Source organism: Haliotis cracherodii, unplaced genomic scaffold, assembly GCF_022045235.1.
Source record: "Haliotis cracherodii isolate W230 unplaced genomic scaffold, xgHalCrac1.p SCAF_9, whole genome shotgun sequence".
Taxonomy (NCBI): domain Eukaryota; kingdom Metazoa; phylum Mollusca; class Gastropoda; order Lepetellida; family Haliotidae; genus Haliotis; species Haliotis cracherodii.
In genome coordinates, this window is record NW_027266343.1 from 19,005,657 (window position 1) to 19,024,642 (window position 18,986).

Sequence of the window (18,986 nt, forward strand, 5' to 3'; positions counted from 1 at the left end):
ACTGCCTCCGTTAGTATACATCACGTACTTTAACCTGTATGCCATTAAGTTGAGTACATTTCAAATCTAAGGATAAATATATAAAATCACAATTTAAACCACAACAATATCATGCTATTTATTACTATTCCCTACTTTAAAACTGGGGTGCTGGGGTAGTCTAGCTGTTACAACATTCTCTCGTCACGCCGAAAACCCGGGTTCGATTCCCCACACGGGTATGTGTGAAGCCAATTTCTGGTGTCCACGACGTGTTTTGCGTGAATATTGCTAAAAGCGGCGTAAAACTATACTCACTAACTACTTTAACATTACTCAAACAAACGTGTAACACAAGAAGCGTACCCTTCTAATCCGGCGTGGTTAGTTTTATTTCAAGCTTTACTACATTTCTTTATAAAAATAGCAAAAATGGCTTGTACGAGTATTGTGTATCAAGAAAACGTGGCTTCATTTTGTTTCAGTTACAGTAGAAAGTAGAAATAAGTCTATAAATGCTTTTCGAACAGTCTGTTTTCCTTGTTCCACAGTTTTTAGATTCTGAACTTGGCCCAACGCAGCTGGGTTGTCCATAGCTTCCAGAGGATGGACAAACCCTCTTCCTCCATCTCTTACCACTGGTACATGTCCCCCACCTCCCCCAAGCCCCCCACCCAGAGTCACGGGCAGCCGTGCACCGCTTCGCCTCACTGTCCCTCCCTGAACACAAGAGGAACCCTCCAGTGCAACTCCTTCTCCTCGCCTGCATCCCGTTGGCACAGGATGACCACTGTCCCCAACTTGACCAGTTACTTCTGGTGTCCCCGCATGGCTTCCTCTGAGAGCCATGTCCAAGACATACGGAGCCGGGAAGACATGATCTTGACCTTGTGCTGATTATACCGTTACAGTTGCTCCACTGAGCCCAGTCACTCCATCCTTTTCTATTTCCGTTTCCATTTCCGTTATTGCCGTTGTTGCCATTATTGCCATTTCCGTTATTGCCGTTGTTGCCATTGTTGCCATTACCGTTATTGCCGTTGTTGCCATTATTGCCATTACCGTTGTTGCCGTTGTTGCCATTATTGCCATTTCCGTTATTGCCGTTGTTGCCATTATTGCTATTTCCGTTATTGCCGTTGTTGCCATTGTTGCCATTATTGCCATTACCGTTATTGCCATTATTGCCATTTCCATTATTGCCGTTGTTGCCATTTCCGTTGTTTCCACTACCGCCATTTAATTCCCTAGCTGCTGGATCATCGGACCACGGATTTAATGGAGTCTGAGTTAATTCTTGACAACTCTGCCGTTGGTTTCTGGAAATAAGTTTTATTACAGTTTCCGTCCCTCGGAAATGTTGATATGGCTTGCCACTATATATTCGCATGCAATACAAGTAGATATATACGTTGATATTAATTCTCAGACCAGGGGTTTAATTGGGGCTGAGTTAAGTCTTCACAATTCTCTCGTTGGTTTCTGGAAATAAATTGAACATGCAATTCCTGGATAGATTCAAATGAACATGCGGTATTAAACAGACATTATAAACTGTAAATACAGAGATAACATGCATATAAGTACATACTACTAATACTACTTGTAATAATATCGAATACATTCAGACGATTCCATTGATCAAATTAAGGGATCGACCATCTGCTATTCAGAAGGGGTCCTGAGATCTTTTTGAAAAAATATTTTGTTCCAGAAAAAAATAGAAAAACAAAATTTGTCCTCAGGTTTAACCAAAACAAATTGTTTGCTGGCCACACGTGCTGTGAAAAAAATAAAACAGTCTGCTCCTTCTTTCCCAGTAACAAACTGCGTGTTTTGAAGCAATGACCAAACAAATGTCCAAAACTCCAGACCCCCAAGAATATCATTATGGTTCGACCCAAATTATTTGTTCTTCGAAAAAGGTACTTAAAGAAAATTAGAAGTGACATTTTCTTTGAAACCCAATTCATCAGATTTCTTTTCAATCGATTTTATTATCTGCCATATTTGTTCAAGAAATCGTTATATCAATAGCGGGGGCATGCTTTCTAGGTTTGATAATCTTCGACATAAGCCAAAGCTATATATCAATATATTTGTTCATTATTTGGTGATATAATTCCGAAGAGGGATTAATGTGTTTCGGGTAATTATCATTTCAGTAAACTACGTTTATAACGAACTTGAAGGGACCACTCATTTTAGTTCGTATTAACCGTAGTTCGTTATAAGCATACATACAGCATTTATACAAAAAATGGTCGGGACTAAAAAACAAGTTCGTTATATCGGTCAGTTCGTTATAAGCGTGTTCGTTATAAACGTAGTTTACTGTATTACAACATGCAGACTACTCACTGGTTCCTGACCACTCTGAGAGCGGCGGGCTGCATGGTGCGGATGTCTGTGTTATCACACAGAACCTTTGCTAGGGTGGTCTCTTTGATGACATTCACCTGGGCTGAAGGAACAATGATGATAATGCAATGTTATGCCTTCATGCCATTTAAACATCAATCTCATTAACATCCGATATTTTACTCAAATCCGATAACTCTCTGCGAGTCCGGTCAGATGTCGTAAGAGACGACTTAATTGGACCCATTGGTCAGGCTTTGTGACATTACTGATTGTGTGTCATCCTGTCTTGATGGTGTGGCTCATATTTACAGGCTGCCATGAGATAGCTGGAATATTTCTGTCTGTAGGGTTAAACAACTTGCCCTCACTCGTGTTCCTCTACAAAACAACGAATGGGGAACAAACCTGTGGTGAATCCAGTAGTGCTGTCCTCCCTCTCATACCAGAACCTGTCCCCGACCTTCAGCGCCTTAAACTGATTAGCCAGAATACAGGCGAAGGTAGGACCAATAAGGCCACCCCTGATCCTTTTCTCGGACATACCGCCAGCAAACAAGTCAATGTCGTTAGGGTGGCTGAAAACAGAAAAATATGTGTTAGATATTAAATGTCCTATGAATACCAGTTTTGTCAGTATGTGCGTGTGATATGGCATTACAATGGGATATGCATTCCTGGCGGTTGATTTTCTTACAATTTCCCGATCAAAGGTTTGTTACTGGTTAACGCCGCACTCAGCAAATTCTCACCTATGTGACGGTCTGTAAGCAATCGATTCTGGACCAAAACAGTGACTAACATCATGAGCATCGATCTAAACAAATGGGATACGATGATATGCATCAACTAAGTTAGAGAGCCTAACCACCCGATCAAGTTAGTCGCCCCTTACGACAAGCATGAGCTTCTGTAGACCATTTCTAATCCGGATCTTCAAGGGTGTCGATCTAAGTCTATGTCTACAAAGTCTAAGTCTATGGACTAAGGTTGTAAAGCTGTTTTCAGCTATAACACGATTTCAGCTATAATTGCCTCCTAACCTTCTGTTCAGGTTGGCAACGGAACCTGGGCCATTGGGCCGAAAAAACTTTTACTATAAGCACTGTGCTACCGATCACAAACACTTTCAAGGAAAAGAGCCAGACAGATAGTAGATTGTATTCAAACCTAGTACTGACGTGTGATATTTAGGAAACAGCGAATATCAGTATGTTGAGTGAATGGGTGAGAGATTGGTTTAATAATGCTCTGAACAATATTTCGTAATTCACACTGGGTAGGCCTTATGTGAGAGAAAGGCCCAAAATGGAGTGGACCCTGTGGGCTTGGTTAGGAGGAGAACTGTAGACCTCTAACGTAGATGTTGGCTACTTTGTCGAAAACCGACGTAAAGTGTTCACAGACCAAGCATCATAACTGAGGCGAACTGAATCAGGAATGTAAAGACACAACAACAAAAAACATACTCATAAACCTTCTTCAGCTTTTTGACTGCATGGGATGGGTGGTCCACAAGCCCTCCTCGACCACTGCTGAATGTCCTAGCTGTTGGAAGACCACACCACCTCCGCCATTGGTTGTAACCAGGCAACCCGTGGTCACGACCTCTCTGGATGTTGAGAGCAGCAAGGTCAAGGCTGTGACCTTCCACATCTTCAAAAAGGTGTTGAGTTACTTGGGGGCTTATAAATCTATCAGCGTCACTCGTGGCGTCGCTGACAAGGCCGCGAACGTATCTTTCCACGCCGTTACCGTTGTCCATGATGAGATGAGAAGTGTTGCCAAAACTCCATTTCAGTTTCAGGTCTTCCTCTTTGCGGTAGTTCCGGCCATACTGAGAGAACATCGTCCGTACCAGTGAGTGTCCAAATCTAAAAACAGTTGAAGGTGAGCTACTGATCTTCAGGGTAACCTTGTAGGATCGTGTATGGCAGGTATTTAAATTTAAACCTTGTAGGATCGTGTATGACCGGTATTTAAACCTTGTAGGATCGTGTATGACAGGTATTTAAACCTTGTAGGATCGTGTATGGCAGGTATTTAAACCTTGTAGGATCTTGTATGACAGGTATTTAAACCTTGTAGGATCGTGTATGGCAGGTATTTAAACCTTGTAGGATCTTGTATGGCCGGTATTTAAACCGTGTAGGACCTTGTATGGCAGGTATTTAAACCGTGTAGGATCGTGTATGGCAGGTATTTAAACCTTGTAGGATCTTGTATGGCCGGTATTTAAACCTTGTAGGATCGTGTATGGCAGGTATTTAAACCTTGTAGGATCGTGTATGGCAGGTATTTAAACCGTGTAGGAACTTGTATGGCCGGTATTTAAACCTTGTAGGATCGTGTATGGCAGGTATTTAAACCTTGTAGGATCTTGTATGGCCGGTATTTAAACCTTGTAGAATCTTGTATGGCAGGTATTTAAACCTTGTAGGATCGTGTATGGTCGGTATTTAAACCTTGTAGGATCTTGTATGGCAGGTATTTAAACCTTTTAGGATCTTGTATGACCGGTATTTAAACCTTGTAGGGTCGTGTATGGCAGGTATTTAAACCTTGTAGCATCTTGTATGGCAGGTATTTAAACCTTGTAGGATATTGTATGGTAGGTATTTAAACCTTGTAGGATCTTATATGGCCGGTATTTAAACCTTGTAGGATCGTGTATGGCCGGTATTTAAACCTTGTAGGATCTTGTATGGCCGGTATTTAAACCTTGTAGGATCTTGTATGGCCGGTATTTAAACCTTGTAGGATCGTGTATGGTCGGTATTTAAACCGTGTAGGATCTTGTATGGCAGTTTTTTTAACCTTGTAGGATCGTGTATGGCAGGTTTTTAAACCTTGTAGGATCTTGTTTGGCAGATATTTAAACCTTGTAGGATCGTGTATGGCAGGTATTTAAACCGTGTAGGATCTTGTATGGCAGGTATTTACACCTTGTAGGATCGTGTATGGCAGGTATTTAAACCTTGTAGGATCTTGTATGGCAGGTATTTAAACCTTGTAGGATCGTGTATGGCAGGTATTTAAACCTTGTAGGATCGTGTATGGCAGGTATTTAAACCTTTTAGGATCTTGTATGGCCGGTATTTAAACCTTGTAGGATCGTGTATGGTCGGTATTTAAACCGTGTAGGATCGTGTATGGCAGTTTTTTTAACCTTGTAGGATCGTGTATGGCAGGTTTTTAAACCTTGTAGGATCTTGTTTGGCAGATATTTAAACCTTGTAGGATCGTGTATGGCAGGTATTTAAACCGTGTAGGATCTTGTATGGCAGGTATTTAAACCTTGTAGGATCGTGTATGGCAGGTATTTAAACCTTGTAGGATCTTGTATGGCCGGTATCTAAACCTTGTAGGATCGTGTATGGCCGGTATTTAAACCGTGTAGCATCTTGTATGGCCGGTATTTAAACCTTGTAGGATCGTGTATGGCAGGTATTTAAACCTTGTAGGATCTTGTATGGCAGGTATTTAAACCTTGTAGGATTGTGTATGGACGGTATTTAAACCTTGTAGTATCTTGTATGGCAGGTATTTACACCTTGTAGGATATTGTGTGGCAGGTATTTACACCTTGTAGGATATTGTATGGCAGGCATTTAAAGAATTGATAAATAAGTCGTCTATATGGATCGTTCAGAATGAGAGCGAGCATGTCGTTTTATGCATTGAGCAATGATACAGTTATATAATTAAGAAATAAACAACGAGTGGAATTGTTTATGGTACAATAAAACACTGTACGGAGAATAAACCACGAGGGCCTGCAGCGTTTATTACAAAGGTATCGCTCTTTTTCAGGGTATTACCATTTGCAGAAGCCCGAGGTCTTCCATTAACTATCCCTTTTTGAACGGGGGGGGGGGGGGGGGGGGGGGTGTTAAGATAATTCCCGGATATTCGCACAATTTTCAAGTCAATTGACTGTACCTTTTTCCTTTTTCCCCCTCAAAATTAACGTCGTCCAATTTACGACATCATCAAGTTGCGAGCGCATGTTCGAATCTCAGATATGACGTCATGATAGGACAATGTGTTATCGTGAAATAAAGCACACACAAATAAAACACTTCGTTCTTCATTGTTCTTTGCGATTTATCGCGTAGCTATTTTATTTTCGCGGTTAATGAGTGAGTGTGTGAGTGAGTGAGTTGGGTTTAACGCCGCTTTTAACACTATTCCAGTTATATCGCGGCGTGTCAGCTTAATGTGGGAGGAAAGCTCGAAGTGATGCAAGTCTCAGACGTTTACCTCTTCGGTGAAACCCACGAGCACGGGTATGGTGCTGACAAACCTAGAAACATAATCGGGGCGAACCGTGATTCGAACCCGCAATCATAGATTTCTGGCGTATCCAAGGGACGCAACTCTGCACAGCGAATCGCAGTGCCTTAGACGACTGGGCAACCCGTGCCCCTCGCGATAAATGAATAATGGAGTCTGATGGCAAATGTTCTATTAAGTCGTTAACAATACCGTTTTTACATTCACGTACTCATAGCCTTAGTTATCATGCGTGCATGTTTCGTCCGCTCATTACTCATACCTGAAGGCTGCTGTAGCAAACGCGTTCCTGATGCTTGGATCAACGCTGGAATCATACTGGTCTTGTAAACCTCGGCGTCTTGACATCAGGCTAAACTGTGTCCTTATGTCATCATTCAGGACAATCTGCAGAAACTCATTGTATGTAATGTGTTGAATTTTGGCGCCCACGATCTTCCTGGTTTCCTGAAACAATTTCTCGTCGTCCCAGAGTGGATTTAGACGGCTGAGTTCCCGGGCCATGCGGTTGTGCTCCCTCATCCACACTGTGTGAAGGGTAGCCAGACCCATCTGCTCGTTCACCCGACTGTCACCTATAACCACGGTAAACGACTTTGTGTAAAAATGTCTTAAAATTTCATTTAAGAAATAATATAATTGTACTATTTTATGGTGACTTCCGATACAATGAATAATACACAATATTTTCATTAATTGTATTCCAGACAGATCAGGTTTCCTCCAATATATTAGTAATCTTCGGATACAGTGAACCCAAAAGGGCCCTCATAAGAAGCTGGTTAATCCGGAGTTCGTCATACAAATAGACAGATGTCAATAATATCCTATTATTCTGTTGACTGTAAATATATGTGCATTATTATCAAACAGTTGTTGCGAGCTGGAATGTGTTACATGTTTTGTTAATATATTTACCCGCTTTGAAACAAAAGTCTGATCGCTTTATCTTCAGGCACGTTGGCTCCGAGTCCTCGGGAAGCAAATTATTACGAGATGTTTTGAGAAGACCTTAAAAATAAAATAATATAGCATCCTCGCCTGTTTAATTGGGATACGGAACACACTGATATGATTTGTTTGTTTGTTTGTTTGTTTGTTTGTTTGTTTGTTTGTTTGTTGTTTAACGCTGCAATTAGCAATATTCCAGCCATATGATGGCGGTCTGTAAATAATCGAATCTGGACCAGACAATCCAGTGATTGACATCATGAGCATCGATCCACGCAATTGGGACCGATGACATGCATCAACCAAGTCAGCGAGCCTGACCACCCGAAGCCGTTAGTCGCCTTTTACGACAAGCATAGTCGCCTTTTACGGCAAGCATGGGTTGCTGAAGACCTATTCTACCCCGGATCTTCACGGGTCCACTGATATGAGGAAATATGTGCTTCACATGCTGCCTTATGTATCCTGGAACACTGAAAGATGTATTTTACCATGCACACTGAAGTTGTTGAAAACCAAACCATGTACAACAATATAATCGCGATAACTTCAGGTTCCACACATCCAGTTCGATTTATCAGAGATCGAATTATAAGAATTTCAGTTCGAAATCAGCTCGACACAACTGAGTATGCGATACACTACAGCGTTCAAATGTAATAAGTTTCAATCTGTTAACAAGCAAAGCTATATGTACCTCCGCTGAACGCCCTCAAGTCCCGGGTCTCGCCATCAGATGACCCGTAGACCATTGAGCCGTCGATGAAGGCCGTGATTTGGTTCATCTGTTCCACCGGAGCTGCACAGAGATTGTAGAAACAACGTCACAACAGAAGTACCCATAGGCATGTCACTACTGGATCTACTTATATCACCCAAACACCGACCTCTCAAGCCCTTTTTACCTCCCGATCCACATTTTATGTCATTTTATCATATGAATACACAATGCCATTTAGAAAGTGGTCAAATGTAACAAATGTTATAAGGGATAACACTTTCTAGTAGTCCAGATCACGTACTTTGAGTACCCCTCTGATCTTCGGCCATGGGAGCCGTGCCAATTTACACTTGTCAGAGGGGTACTCAAAATACGTGATCTAGACTACCAGTTGTCGGACTTTTATTTTAGTGGAAGCCTCGGTGGCTGAGTGGGTTAGATCGCTGACTTTGAGAGCTGGCGATTAGGTGCCTCACTCTGGCAAGTGTGGGTTCGAATCCCGAACGGGACTCAACCCCAAAAAGTACGAGACCCTGTTCTTTACTAAGAAAGAGTATCACATTATAACATTTGTTCATTTTATCATTTGTCCAGGGTTTTTAACTATATACCGATTTCAAAATAATGTAGCTTTTGTTTCTATATTCTGCAAGGTCATTTTCTGTTTCAGTTTCTGGATGGCAAATCAGCTGAATAACGGATGAAAGTCTAAAGTTACACAGATGTTTCACCACCGAACACGGACATGGTGCTTGAAGATCAAGCTCTGTGGGATCTAGAATTTGAATCAACCATCAGCGGATCCTGTTGGTGCTACGCGACGTAACTTAGACGACCGTGCCCGAATTGTGCTTGTTCGGATTTCTGTAGTTGTCAGTTGAAAGTGGGTCGATATAGGATTCTTGCCTTCTATAATCCTAATTGTGTATAGGTATATTCAACTTACCTACCATACAGTCCGTGTTAGATATCTGGATTGACCTCACAAAGTTCATGCATCTTCTTGGACGAAATTTCGGGTCGCTCGTTTCGATTTTTATGGGAAAACAAATATCTCTTGAAAATAAACAGGAACAATACATAAATTAATAACATAGCAAAATTATTAAGAATATACACCGTAAAGGTAAAGAAATTACAATGTTTATTAAATATGAAGAATTGTTAGGGGTTTTTTTCAACAAAAGAGGGGAGATGGGGTAGCCTAGTGGTTAAAGCGTTCGCACGTCACGCCGAAGACCCGGGTTCGATTGCCCACATGTGTTCAATGTGTGTAGCCCATTTCTGGTGTCCCCGCCGTGATATTGCTGAAATATTGCTTAAAGCGGCGTAAAATAATACTCACTAAACAAAAGAAATGTTCCCACCTCTCCTCCGGGGTCATGTTGATCCTAGACTTGCTGGCAGCGCTGACGTCATCCATACAGCACCCTACGTTCGAACCCTCGGCACCTGAAGAGATAGCAGGATAGTATTTGTACAAACTGACCTTGTGGTCAAAAGCAAAGCGGGCACCCTACCCGGGAAAACGTTTCAAGAGAAATCTACTAGTAGTAGTAGTAGTAGTAGTAGTAGTAGTTGTTGTAGTTGTAGTTGTAGTTGTAGTTGTAGTAGTAGTTTTGTGTAATCATCGCTATCGTCGTCTTCAACATCATCAACATTATCGTTTTGATGGATTCACGTCCTTATACATCATATCTAAAGCATGTAACAAAAAGGAAGCGCCTTTTTTCTGCAAAATATCAAAATATATGTGCATGTACCTGACTGTATAGGGGTGCTGGTGATGTCGTGGTCAAGGAACTGCCCCCACTGCATCAGCATGTGCGACGTCGCTCCGGCGGCGGACACCTTGTTGTCTGACTCATGAACCGCCAGGCTGACCTTGCGGGCCCCGGGGAGCTTCCGACCATTCTGACCTGTTGTCCTGGGGTCTGACACGCCTGTACCAGAAGTAACGATGTGACCCGTAATATTAACAAAATAAATACAAATATGTATTTTTCACACTTGATCAGTGTGTACAATTCGTGTGTGCAAAGATAAAAATATTCCATTTTAGGTTCAGTATTAAAGAAGGAATTAAACAGTTACACTATTTCATTATTTTCTGTAAGGGTACCATGAAGTGTTGACATACTGGTGTCACAAATGCGAATGTTGAGTTATGGTCCTGTGTGTACCAGAGGCATGAATCGTGAGGTTTGAGTACGACCGTCGTCATTATCATCATCCTTTGTATCATCGGGATTTATCAGGATTATCATCATACTTTGTATTGCCAGGATTATCATCATACTCTGGATTGCCAGGATTACCATCATACTTTGTATTGTCAGGATTGTCATCATACTCTGGATTGTCAGGATTATCATCATACTCTGATCTATCAGAATTATCATCATACTCCGGCTTCTGGAACCAAGGTGACGGGGTAATGATAGAGAGTTATACAAGACTCGTAAGGCGTCTGACCGTCATCATATTCTGGGTCCTGGAACCTCCGCATCGGGATGAAGGCCCTGCCCCACAGCGGTTTCCGCAGGTTGTTGCAGCTGCCGTCCTCAGTCCGGTATCTGGAGGAGCTGTCACACCTGGTGTTGAGGAACTGGTCACAGTTGTCGTCCCTGGTCCCCAAACCCTGTACCTCCACACCTAGCGTCCCCAACAAGGTGTTGACAGCACTCGCCATCCGAGTCTTCGGGACATTCAGGCTAGAGGATATAGTACAGCCTAGGTTACAATTATACATCCGTATTTAGACTCGCCATGGTTCCCGAATAAATAAAAGCGACAAAACCCTTTCTTTAATCAGAAGAAATCTACTAAAATCAGTCCATTGTACGATTCCGACAACATCATCGGCATGTGTTTATGAATTACTATCAATGAACTATATTCATTCGGTATTGTAGGCCATAGGCCCATGTTACAATGGTAATACAGGTAGTCGGCGAATTACCATCAAATATGGATGATACCCCGTGTTCCCGAAAAGGTGAGCGCACCCTACCCCAACCGTGACACCCGTGACAAATACATACAAATGCAAGTCAATCATACACCTGAATAAAACACGGGAACCTAATTATGTTACAAGTCAAAATAGGGAATGGCATCAGACATCATTTTTGACATTGATGCGTCAAATTTAGAAATGTCCTCCAACTAAAAACATTTTGCATTATTTAACGTTTATCATTAAACAATAAATTTTATTGTATGTTTATGATTTTAGACATAATTATGTTACAAAATGTAAATGTAACCAAGAGAATCTATATATTCAGTCATGTTATCACAGCCAGGTATAGGGATACTGAAGATAAGTATATCTGACTTAATACATTGGTGATGAAGCTCCATGCCTGTACATCTAACTCACGGAATGCCATGTAGAGGGAAAATGGAAAAATGTTTATCTACGTTATTTGGTTATTTATAAGTTAGACACGTACCACTAAATGATAAGCAGATGTCCCGAATGACACGTAACACGTAGAGAACAGACACGTAACGCGTAGAGAACAGACACGTAACGCGTAGAGAACAGACACGTAACGCGTAGAGAACAGACACGTAACACGTAGAGAACAGACACGTAACGCGTAGAGAACAGACACGTAACGCGTAGAGAACAGACACGTAACGCGTAGAGAACAGACACTTAACGCGTAGAGAACAGACACGTAACTCGTAGAGAACAGACACGTAACGCGTAGACAACGGACACATATCGCGTAGAGAACAGACACGTAACGCATAGAGAACAAACACGGGAACACTCACAGTCCTGCAAGCTCTTTTATGAGCATGTTCTTCGCTCTCTCTTCCTCTCCCATCTCCATGGCCTTCTTCTTGGTAACTGTGAACATCGCCTTCATTGCTGTCGTAGACGTCGTGTCCTTTGTGTCAACACCTGCAAAGATGAACTTAATATACAGTAAAGGTTAAAGGTATATAGTAAGTCATAATATCATAAAAGATGTATCTTACATGCATGACGTGCATTGCCAAAAACACAAAACCCGTTGTTAGAAGGTATTACAAATCTTTAAATTAAAAAGCATTGTATATTTTCTGTAAAACGTAATGATTGGTTGGTACCCGTGTGTTTTTTTGTGTTAATGATACCATTTAAGATTTTCTCTGCGAAACATGTATAAACTATACACATTCTTATTTACCGTCCAGAAAAACAAACTTTCGGATTGACGAATCATGGTATACTTAATATCAATATGTACGTGTTCCCTCAGTAATCGCCAGAGAATAACCAGTCTCAATTATCCGTCTAAACGGATTCCATCGGGCGTGTAAGGCAAAATAGCATTATATGAACATTATATAAATGGATAACTGAAAATCGGTGATGATGCCAGGTGTTCGCAAGAAGGGTAAGCATGTCCTGTCCTACCGGGAGCCTCCGCCAAGTCAAGTGAGCTAAATATATTCCATTTCAGACCAATTAAAACATGACCATTCGGAAGAACGTCACCACGTTTTTTTCAGTTAACATACACTTGCATTACATGCCCTGCAACATTGAAAACGAACATTGGGTCGATCAAACTTCTGTTATTACCTGCTCTCAGGAACATCATATCCTGTTCCTTGACCATATTCATGGAAGACATAGCCATGTTCCTGACCGTGTTGGACATGCCAGAGTCTTGAATGATCACCCCGACCATGTCGGCCTGGCACGAGGCGGTCCGGACATTGTCCAAGAACAACAGGACCACCACCAACAACACACCAGCAAAATCCTTCATTGGAAGACAGTGACAATATAACCAATGCTTGAAAATGTGTTCCACAAAAAAGTGTTGAAAAAAAGAAAACCAGGAAATTTCACGGAGGTATTCGCTGGTATACTCCTCCAAACCACAGATGCACAGTTCTTTTAGTACCAGCGCCTATGAGAATGAATGGTCCAAACCTCAGTGATGGTGTATTTAATAGAAACGTAGACCTCCGCGTAACTTGTACGTATTCAGTGGCAAAGTCACCTCGATACTCATTGTGACGTCCGCCACATAATAATGAAACTAATTAAGTTGTAAATTGGCCAAATGTTCCTTGTGGCGACAGCGTCATGAGGACCCGACATTTACACTGCTCCGCCCCTGTTAAACATTGCTGAAACGATAGCTCAAATATACAACAAGGTGGGAACACACCTTTGCCAATTAGCCACCTGACTTTATGCTGTCATTGACAAATAATACGTGAACGCCAACACCAATAAATAATTCATTTGTGTATAAAAATCGTAAGTCGTATATATATATATATATATATATATATATATATATATATATATATATATATATATATATATATATATATATATATATATATATATAGCGCATAACATGTAATATCGTGTTTCATCCCGATCAATGGATCAGTGTATTCGATTGTTTATTCTCAACTCCCTGAGAATTATACAACCCAAGCTGGCTGTGAGGCCAGAAGGTTCACAGTCACATTACCATCGCATCCTACCGGGTACCCATTCATATATCTACATGTAACCTCATCAACACCTCACTGCAAGTGATCATCTGGATGTATGCTCATTAATATTACATACATATTGTAAAGGGACAATTTAATACGGCTGTTGTTTAATACATGTACAATTACGCCTACTAATCTTCGCACTCCTTGAAGTTCGGTTTGTCAAAGGCGTTTTCAACAGTGGGCTTGCTTTTTTGACGTTTGCTTACCTTCAGGATCAGTTGCCTTTACAATAAAAATACATCAGTGAGAAAAGGATAATAGATACCTATTGCAAGAAACAGTTTTGCACTTGAACAAATGCCACTTTAATTACCTACATTGTAACGGTATGTCTTTCAACTAAAAGCATGTCTATAATATAACATTGTTGGGATTATAGAAAGTTAATTACTATGTGACGGAGAAAGGAGAATGGATGATAGTATTCGATCAAGTGAGTGCGTGAATGAATGTTGCTAAATGCCGCAGTCAGCAACATTCCGGCAACGTCACCTCGGATTGTAAATAACTGAGCCTGGGACTGACAAACCAGTGATTGATATTATGAGCACGCCGTCGGGATACGATGACGCACTGCCAACCAATTCGCCTCGGCTGACTATTCGATTCAATCTAGACGCCTCATGTCAGTGGGTGATATTAACAACAAATATCATGTCTTGTTCTTTTTTGTCCTTCACAGTTGACTTATCTCAAGAAAATATTATTATTTATAATCAGAGATTGCAGTTATTAAGTTATGCAATTCAAATGATTTTAACAAAAAGTTTATCTACTGTACGCAGTAATATAATAGCATTCAACAGGTATTCGATCTATTGGGGACAGTAGCCCCCGGGTAGCCCAGTGGTTAAGCATTCGCTTGTCACACCGAAGACCCGGGTTCGATTCCCGACATGGGTACAATGTGTGAGGCCCATTTCTGGTGTCCTCCGCCCTGATATTGCCGGAATCTTGCTAAAAGTGGCGTAAAACCATACTCACTCACTCGTGGTTTCCAAACCGTGTCCCCAACCGCTGGAATATTGCTAAAAGCGGCGTAAATTCATACTCACTCACTCATGAGGTAAAGATCAAAGTTATCCATGTTTTATGCTACAACGTTTGTTCTTGTATATTCACAAACACGTCATGCGCTTTCATGTATACGTTGTAGTATTTACATGCGCATACCCTGCAGAAAATGCGGTTAAATTAGTTTTAACCCAAACTCGTGTTATTTATAAAAGGAACAAACAGTCGTTACTCCTGTTCAGGTAACGAGAGACGTTGGATGGATACATGTGTATTTGCTAAGATTATTGTAGAGGCACGGATGGAATGGCAGTGCATGTTCTTGCCAAGCAATAGGGGTGAAAATAGGTGTGTTAATTGAATGTCATTTCCAATGTTTATATCATTCACAGTACGGTTAAAGACACTGCTCAATCAAGCCCCTGACAGTGATGGTGATAATGAATATGCCTTGAATGCGTGGTTCGTCGTGATAAGGGGCAGTGGGGTAGCCTTGTGGTTAGAGCGTTCGCTCATCACGCTATAGTCACGGGTTCGATTCCCCACATGGGCACAATGTGTGAAGCTTATTTCTGGTGTACCCCGTCGCGATATTGCTGCTTAAAGCGGCGTAAAACCATACTCACTCACTCGTATAAAAAATAACGACAAACTCATTTCCATAATCATAAGACATTTCTGATGTGATCAGAGTCGGTTGTACGATGCTGATGATATCCTTAGACATGTGTTTATGGATCACAATCAAGTAGATGTTCGTGAAAAGGTGAGCATATCCCTTTTCGACCGGTGGCATCCATCACAAACGCATGCAAAGGCAAGTCAATTGTTAATCTGGAAAAAAAACAAGGGAACAGTTCATAGTTCGGAATTGCATAGGACATCATGAACATGAATACATGACACTTGTTTATGCTCAACAACTTCATCAGGAGAATAATATCAAATGTAGGGGGAATAAGATAAGATGTAGGGGCAACTTCGTTTATAAAAAATAAGAAGTTGTTACCCACAAGAAAGTGTTATGTATTCATGTTTGCATGACTATGACAGTACCTAATTGAATATAGAGTTGTCATATTTCAACAGACTACCGAAACAACAGAAGAGTCATAAACTGAAACGTTCAGGTATCGTTACTGTGCAAGGAATCTGTCCTTATCCGTCATCATCTCAGCAGATTGAAACTGGAAACCAGGAAGCATGAGAATTATTATCGCTGATGACGGCGGCAACAACCCAGTGTTAGGTGGGACTGTGTGTGCGTCACCGTAAGCTCGTTACACTTCCTGATGCGGCAAATTAGCCAGGCAAATTATCACCCTCATCCTACCAGTCTCGGGTAAACGGTAGTGTACACAGAATCACAGAGGAGCTACATGCAGTCAGTGTATGTCAACATAGGCAGAGGTTTGGCATTACGAAAATGCTGGTCGTGCACCCTTCCTCCAAAACGTGGGCGCTTGTTTTATGTAGTTTACCAAGTTATATTCTAATTATATGTACAAATCCAACACTAATTGAGCAATGTTTAACCTATTAAATACGAATATGCACACTTGCAAATGTTAGGCCTAATACATTCATGTGTTGAGATTTTGGTACTTATAGTGTCGTCAGTGAAATTGATTGAATGTTGAGAAGGGAGAGATCGTTTCAGGATTGCCAAGTTCATGTGTACTCTAGCATTCTAAGGTAACCAACATATATATTTATCATAGTGTAATATTTTTTTTTAAAGCGAATCTTTAAACTCCTCTATTTTCAAGTAATTTTAAATGTAACTGGATTGTCGATCGGATCCATCGGGTATTTTTCTTTCAGATTAATATTTTGGATTTAAGTTTTAACACTTTTTGTGTTCTTTATGAAGAAACGTCATGTTATTTATTTTTCACCCATCGGAGGAATTGATTTTATTATATATAACTTCTTTTTTGACAAAGGTTATAAGCTACTTATTTGCACTATTCAATATTTTTCGTCCTTTGTTTAGTCACGTTTTTGATAACATTTCAGTCCTTAATTATCCCGCCATTTTAATAAGTAATGTTGAAGAATAGAAAACTCAGGTAGTGAAATTACATTGTCGTTATCTCTGAGTTTCAGTGTTACAGTGTTTCGAAACAAGTGACAGGGGTTAACAAAACTATTTACATATCACATGCCGTACCTTACGGGTCTCATCTTCATATATATTCTCACCCCAAAGAGAAGATTATGATAAAAGAAATGATACATAAAATAATGTATTTAGTATTGACCAAGAATATGTGTTATTGGGTGTGATTCAACAAGCAATATGTATTGGTCATAGACAGAACTCTACAACTCAACAATGATTTTGCTCAAAAGCACATACCGGTACATATAAACATGTCAACTTATTTGTTAATTTACGTGTGTTAAATTATTTTATTAATTCATAATGAAACTTGGATGAACCTGTTTCCATCGGAGATATAAAACCTCATGTGTAGGTATTTTATACACAAAACACTGAATAAATTCTTTCTTTCTTTTTAAATCTGTGGTTTATTTCTTGTTTAGCGCCGCGCTCAGACACATTCCTGCTACATGTTTATGATGGCTAGATCAGTGACTTATGTTATGAGCCGTCGGCTACGCTATTAACAAAGTCATCGAGTCTGATAACTCGATCTATTTAGTCCTGTATGACTGGCATACCTTGCTGGGAACCCATTCTAACCCAGAATACCACGTTCAATACTATTACAATGAACCATAATACTATTTAGAAATTGAATGGGGTTTTATAGTGTATATTATCGCCATGCGCCCTCGCAAATTCAATGTGCTATTGTGTTTTTATTACCGAAGATGTGGCCTTTATTTCGACTGTAAATACACAGAGGGCTTTACCGCTATTCGTGTTGGGAAATAACAGTTTAGGATTGATCAGTTGTTTGAAGACATTGTCTCTCTACGTCGTTTAACCATTGTGACGTCACCACGACGACAGCCTAATCCGTCCAATGGAAGATACGAAAATGGCTTCCAGAATTAGACCTGTATGAGGTTGTTTGTATGTTTCACAAACTGGATAAAACTTAATCTCCAGTAATAAAGACAACTAAGCCAATGGAACTGCAGCTTATATAGCACTCGGGAATTTAAAGGACGCACAACCTTTATTCCTGAGATAATCATTAATTTCTTATGTCTCGGAAGTAATTGTCGAAGTATTAAGACGCCCTAGTGTCAAGTGTGCTGAGGTGTAGTATCAATACAGAGGAACATCTAATGCAGAAACTCATATGACTTAACGTTAATCTTTGTAGCTTATGAAAATCAATGAAAGTAAATGTTATCGATAATATTTGGGAATAACCTTTCAACTTTGTCTTTTGAATGATTAAGATATATCAGACAAACTCATGACCTTTGACACGTTGTGGAATACTGTTTTAAGAGTGTCACGAGTCTCCATAAATACAGAAGAAATTGTGATAAGAAACATTTAACGATAGCTTAACATTGCTGTTAATTATTTTGATACGGACTAGTTATTTATGACTTTACAGAATGAGTGAGTGAGTTTGATATCGCGCCGTTCTGACCAGTAGTCCAGTAACATCACGAAGTGGGAGCAAAGCCCGAAGTGAGGCAGGTCGTGCAGGATTACCACTTCGGTGAAATCCGCGAGCGCAAGTATAGTGCTGACAAATCTAGAGTGAGTGAGTTGGGTGTAACGCTGCTTTGATCAGTATTCCAGTTAAATCACGGTGTGTCAGCTTGATGTGAGAGGAAAGCCCGAAGTGACGCAGGTCTTAGACGTTTACCGCTTTGGTGAAACCTACGAGCACAAGAATGGTGCTGGCAAACCTAGAGTACGTGAGTTGGTTTTAATGCCGCTTTGAACAGTATTCACATTATATCACGGCGTGACAGCTTGATGTGGGAGGAAAGCCCGAAGTGACGCAGGTCTTAGATGTTTACCACTTTGGTGAAACCCACGAGCACGGGTATGGTGCTGACAAACCTAGAAACTTAATAAGGACGAATTTGGTATTCGAACCCACGACCATAGGTTAATGGCACGGCACAGCAAATTGGTCTGTCTTAGAAGACTGGGCCGTGTCCACTTTTACAGATGACAATTCTTTTTAAATGC

General features: G+C 40.7%; 1 protein-coding gene across 1 annotated transcript; it reads right to left on the bottom strand.

Moving 5' to 3' along the window:
* Positions 1–350: 350 nt before the first annotated feature.
* On the bottom strand, positions 351–13,332 carry LOC139452964 (peroxidase-like). Its single transcript, XM_071234588.1, has 13 exons — positions 12,894–13,332; positions 12,098–12,227; positions 10,784–11,022; positions 10,072–10,251; positions 9,676–9,760; positions 9,255–9,364; positions 8,285–8,386; positions 7,555–7,647; positions 6,899–7,211; positions 3,810–4,214; positions 2,749–2,918; positions 2,341–2,443; positions 351–1,298 (listed from the first exon to the last, which is right to left on the bottom strand). The coding sequence occupies exons 1-13, from the start codon at positions 13,081–13,083 to the stop codon at positions 461–463; spliced, it is 2,958 nt and encodes a 985-aa protein (XP_071090689.1). The 5' UTR covers positions 13,084–13,332; the 3' UTR covers positions 351–460.
* Between the last annotated feature and the right edge of the window lie 5,654 nt (positions 13,333–18,986).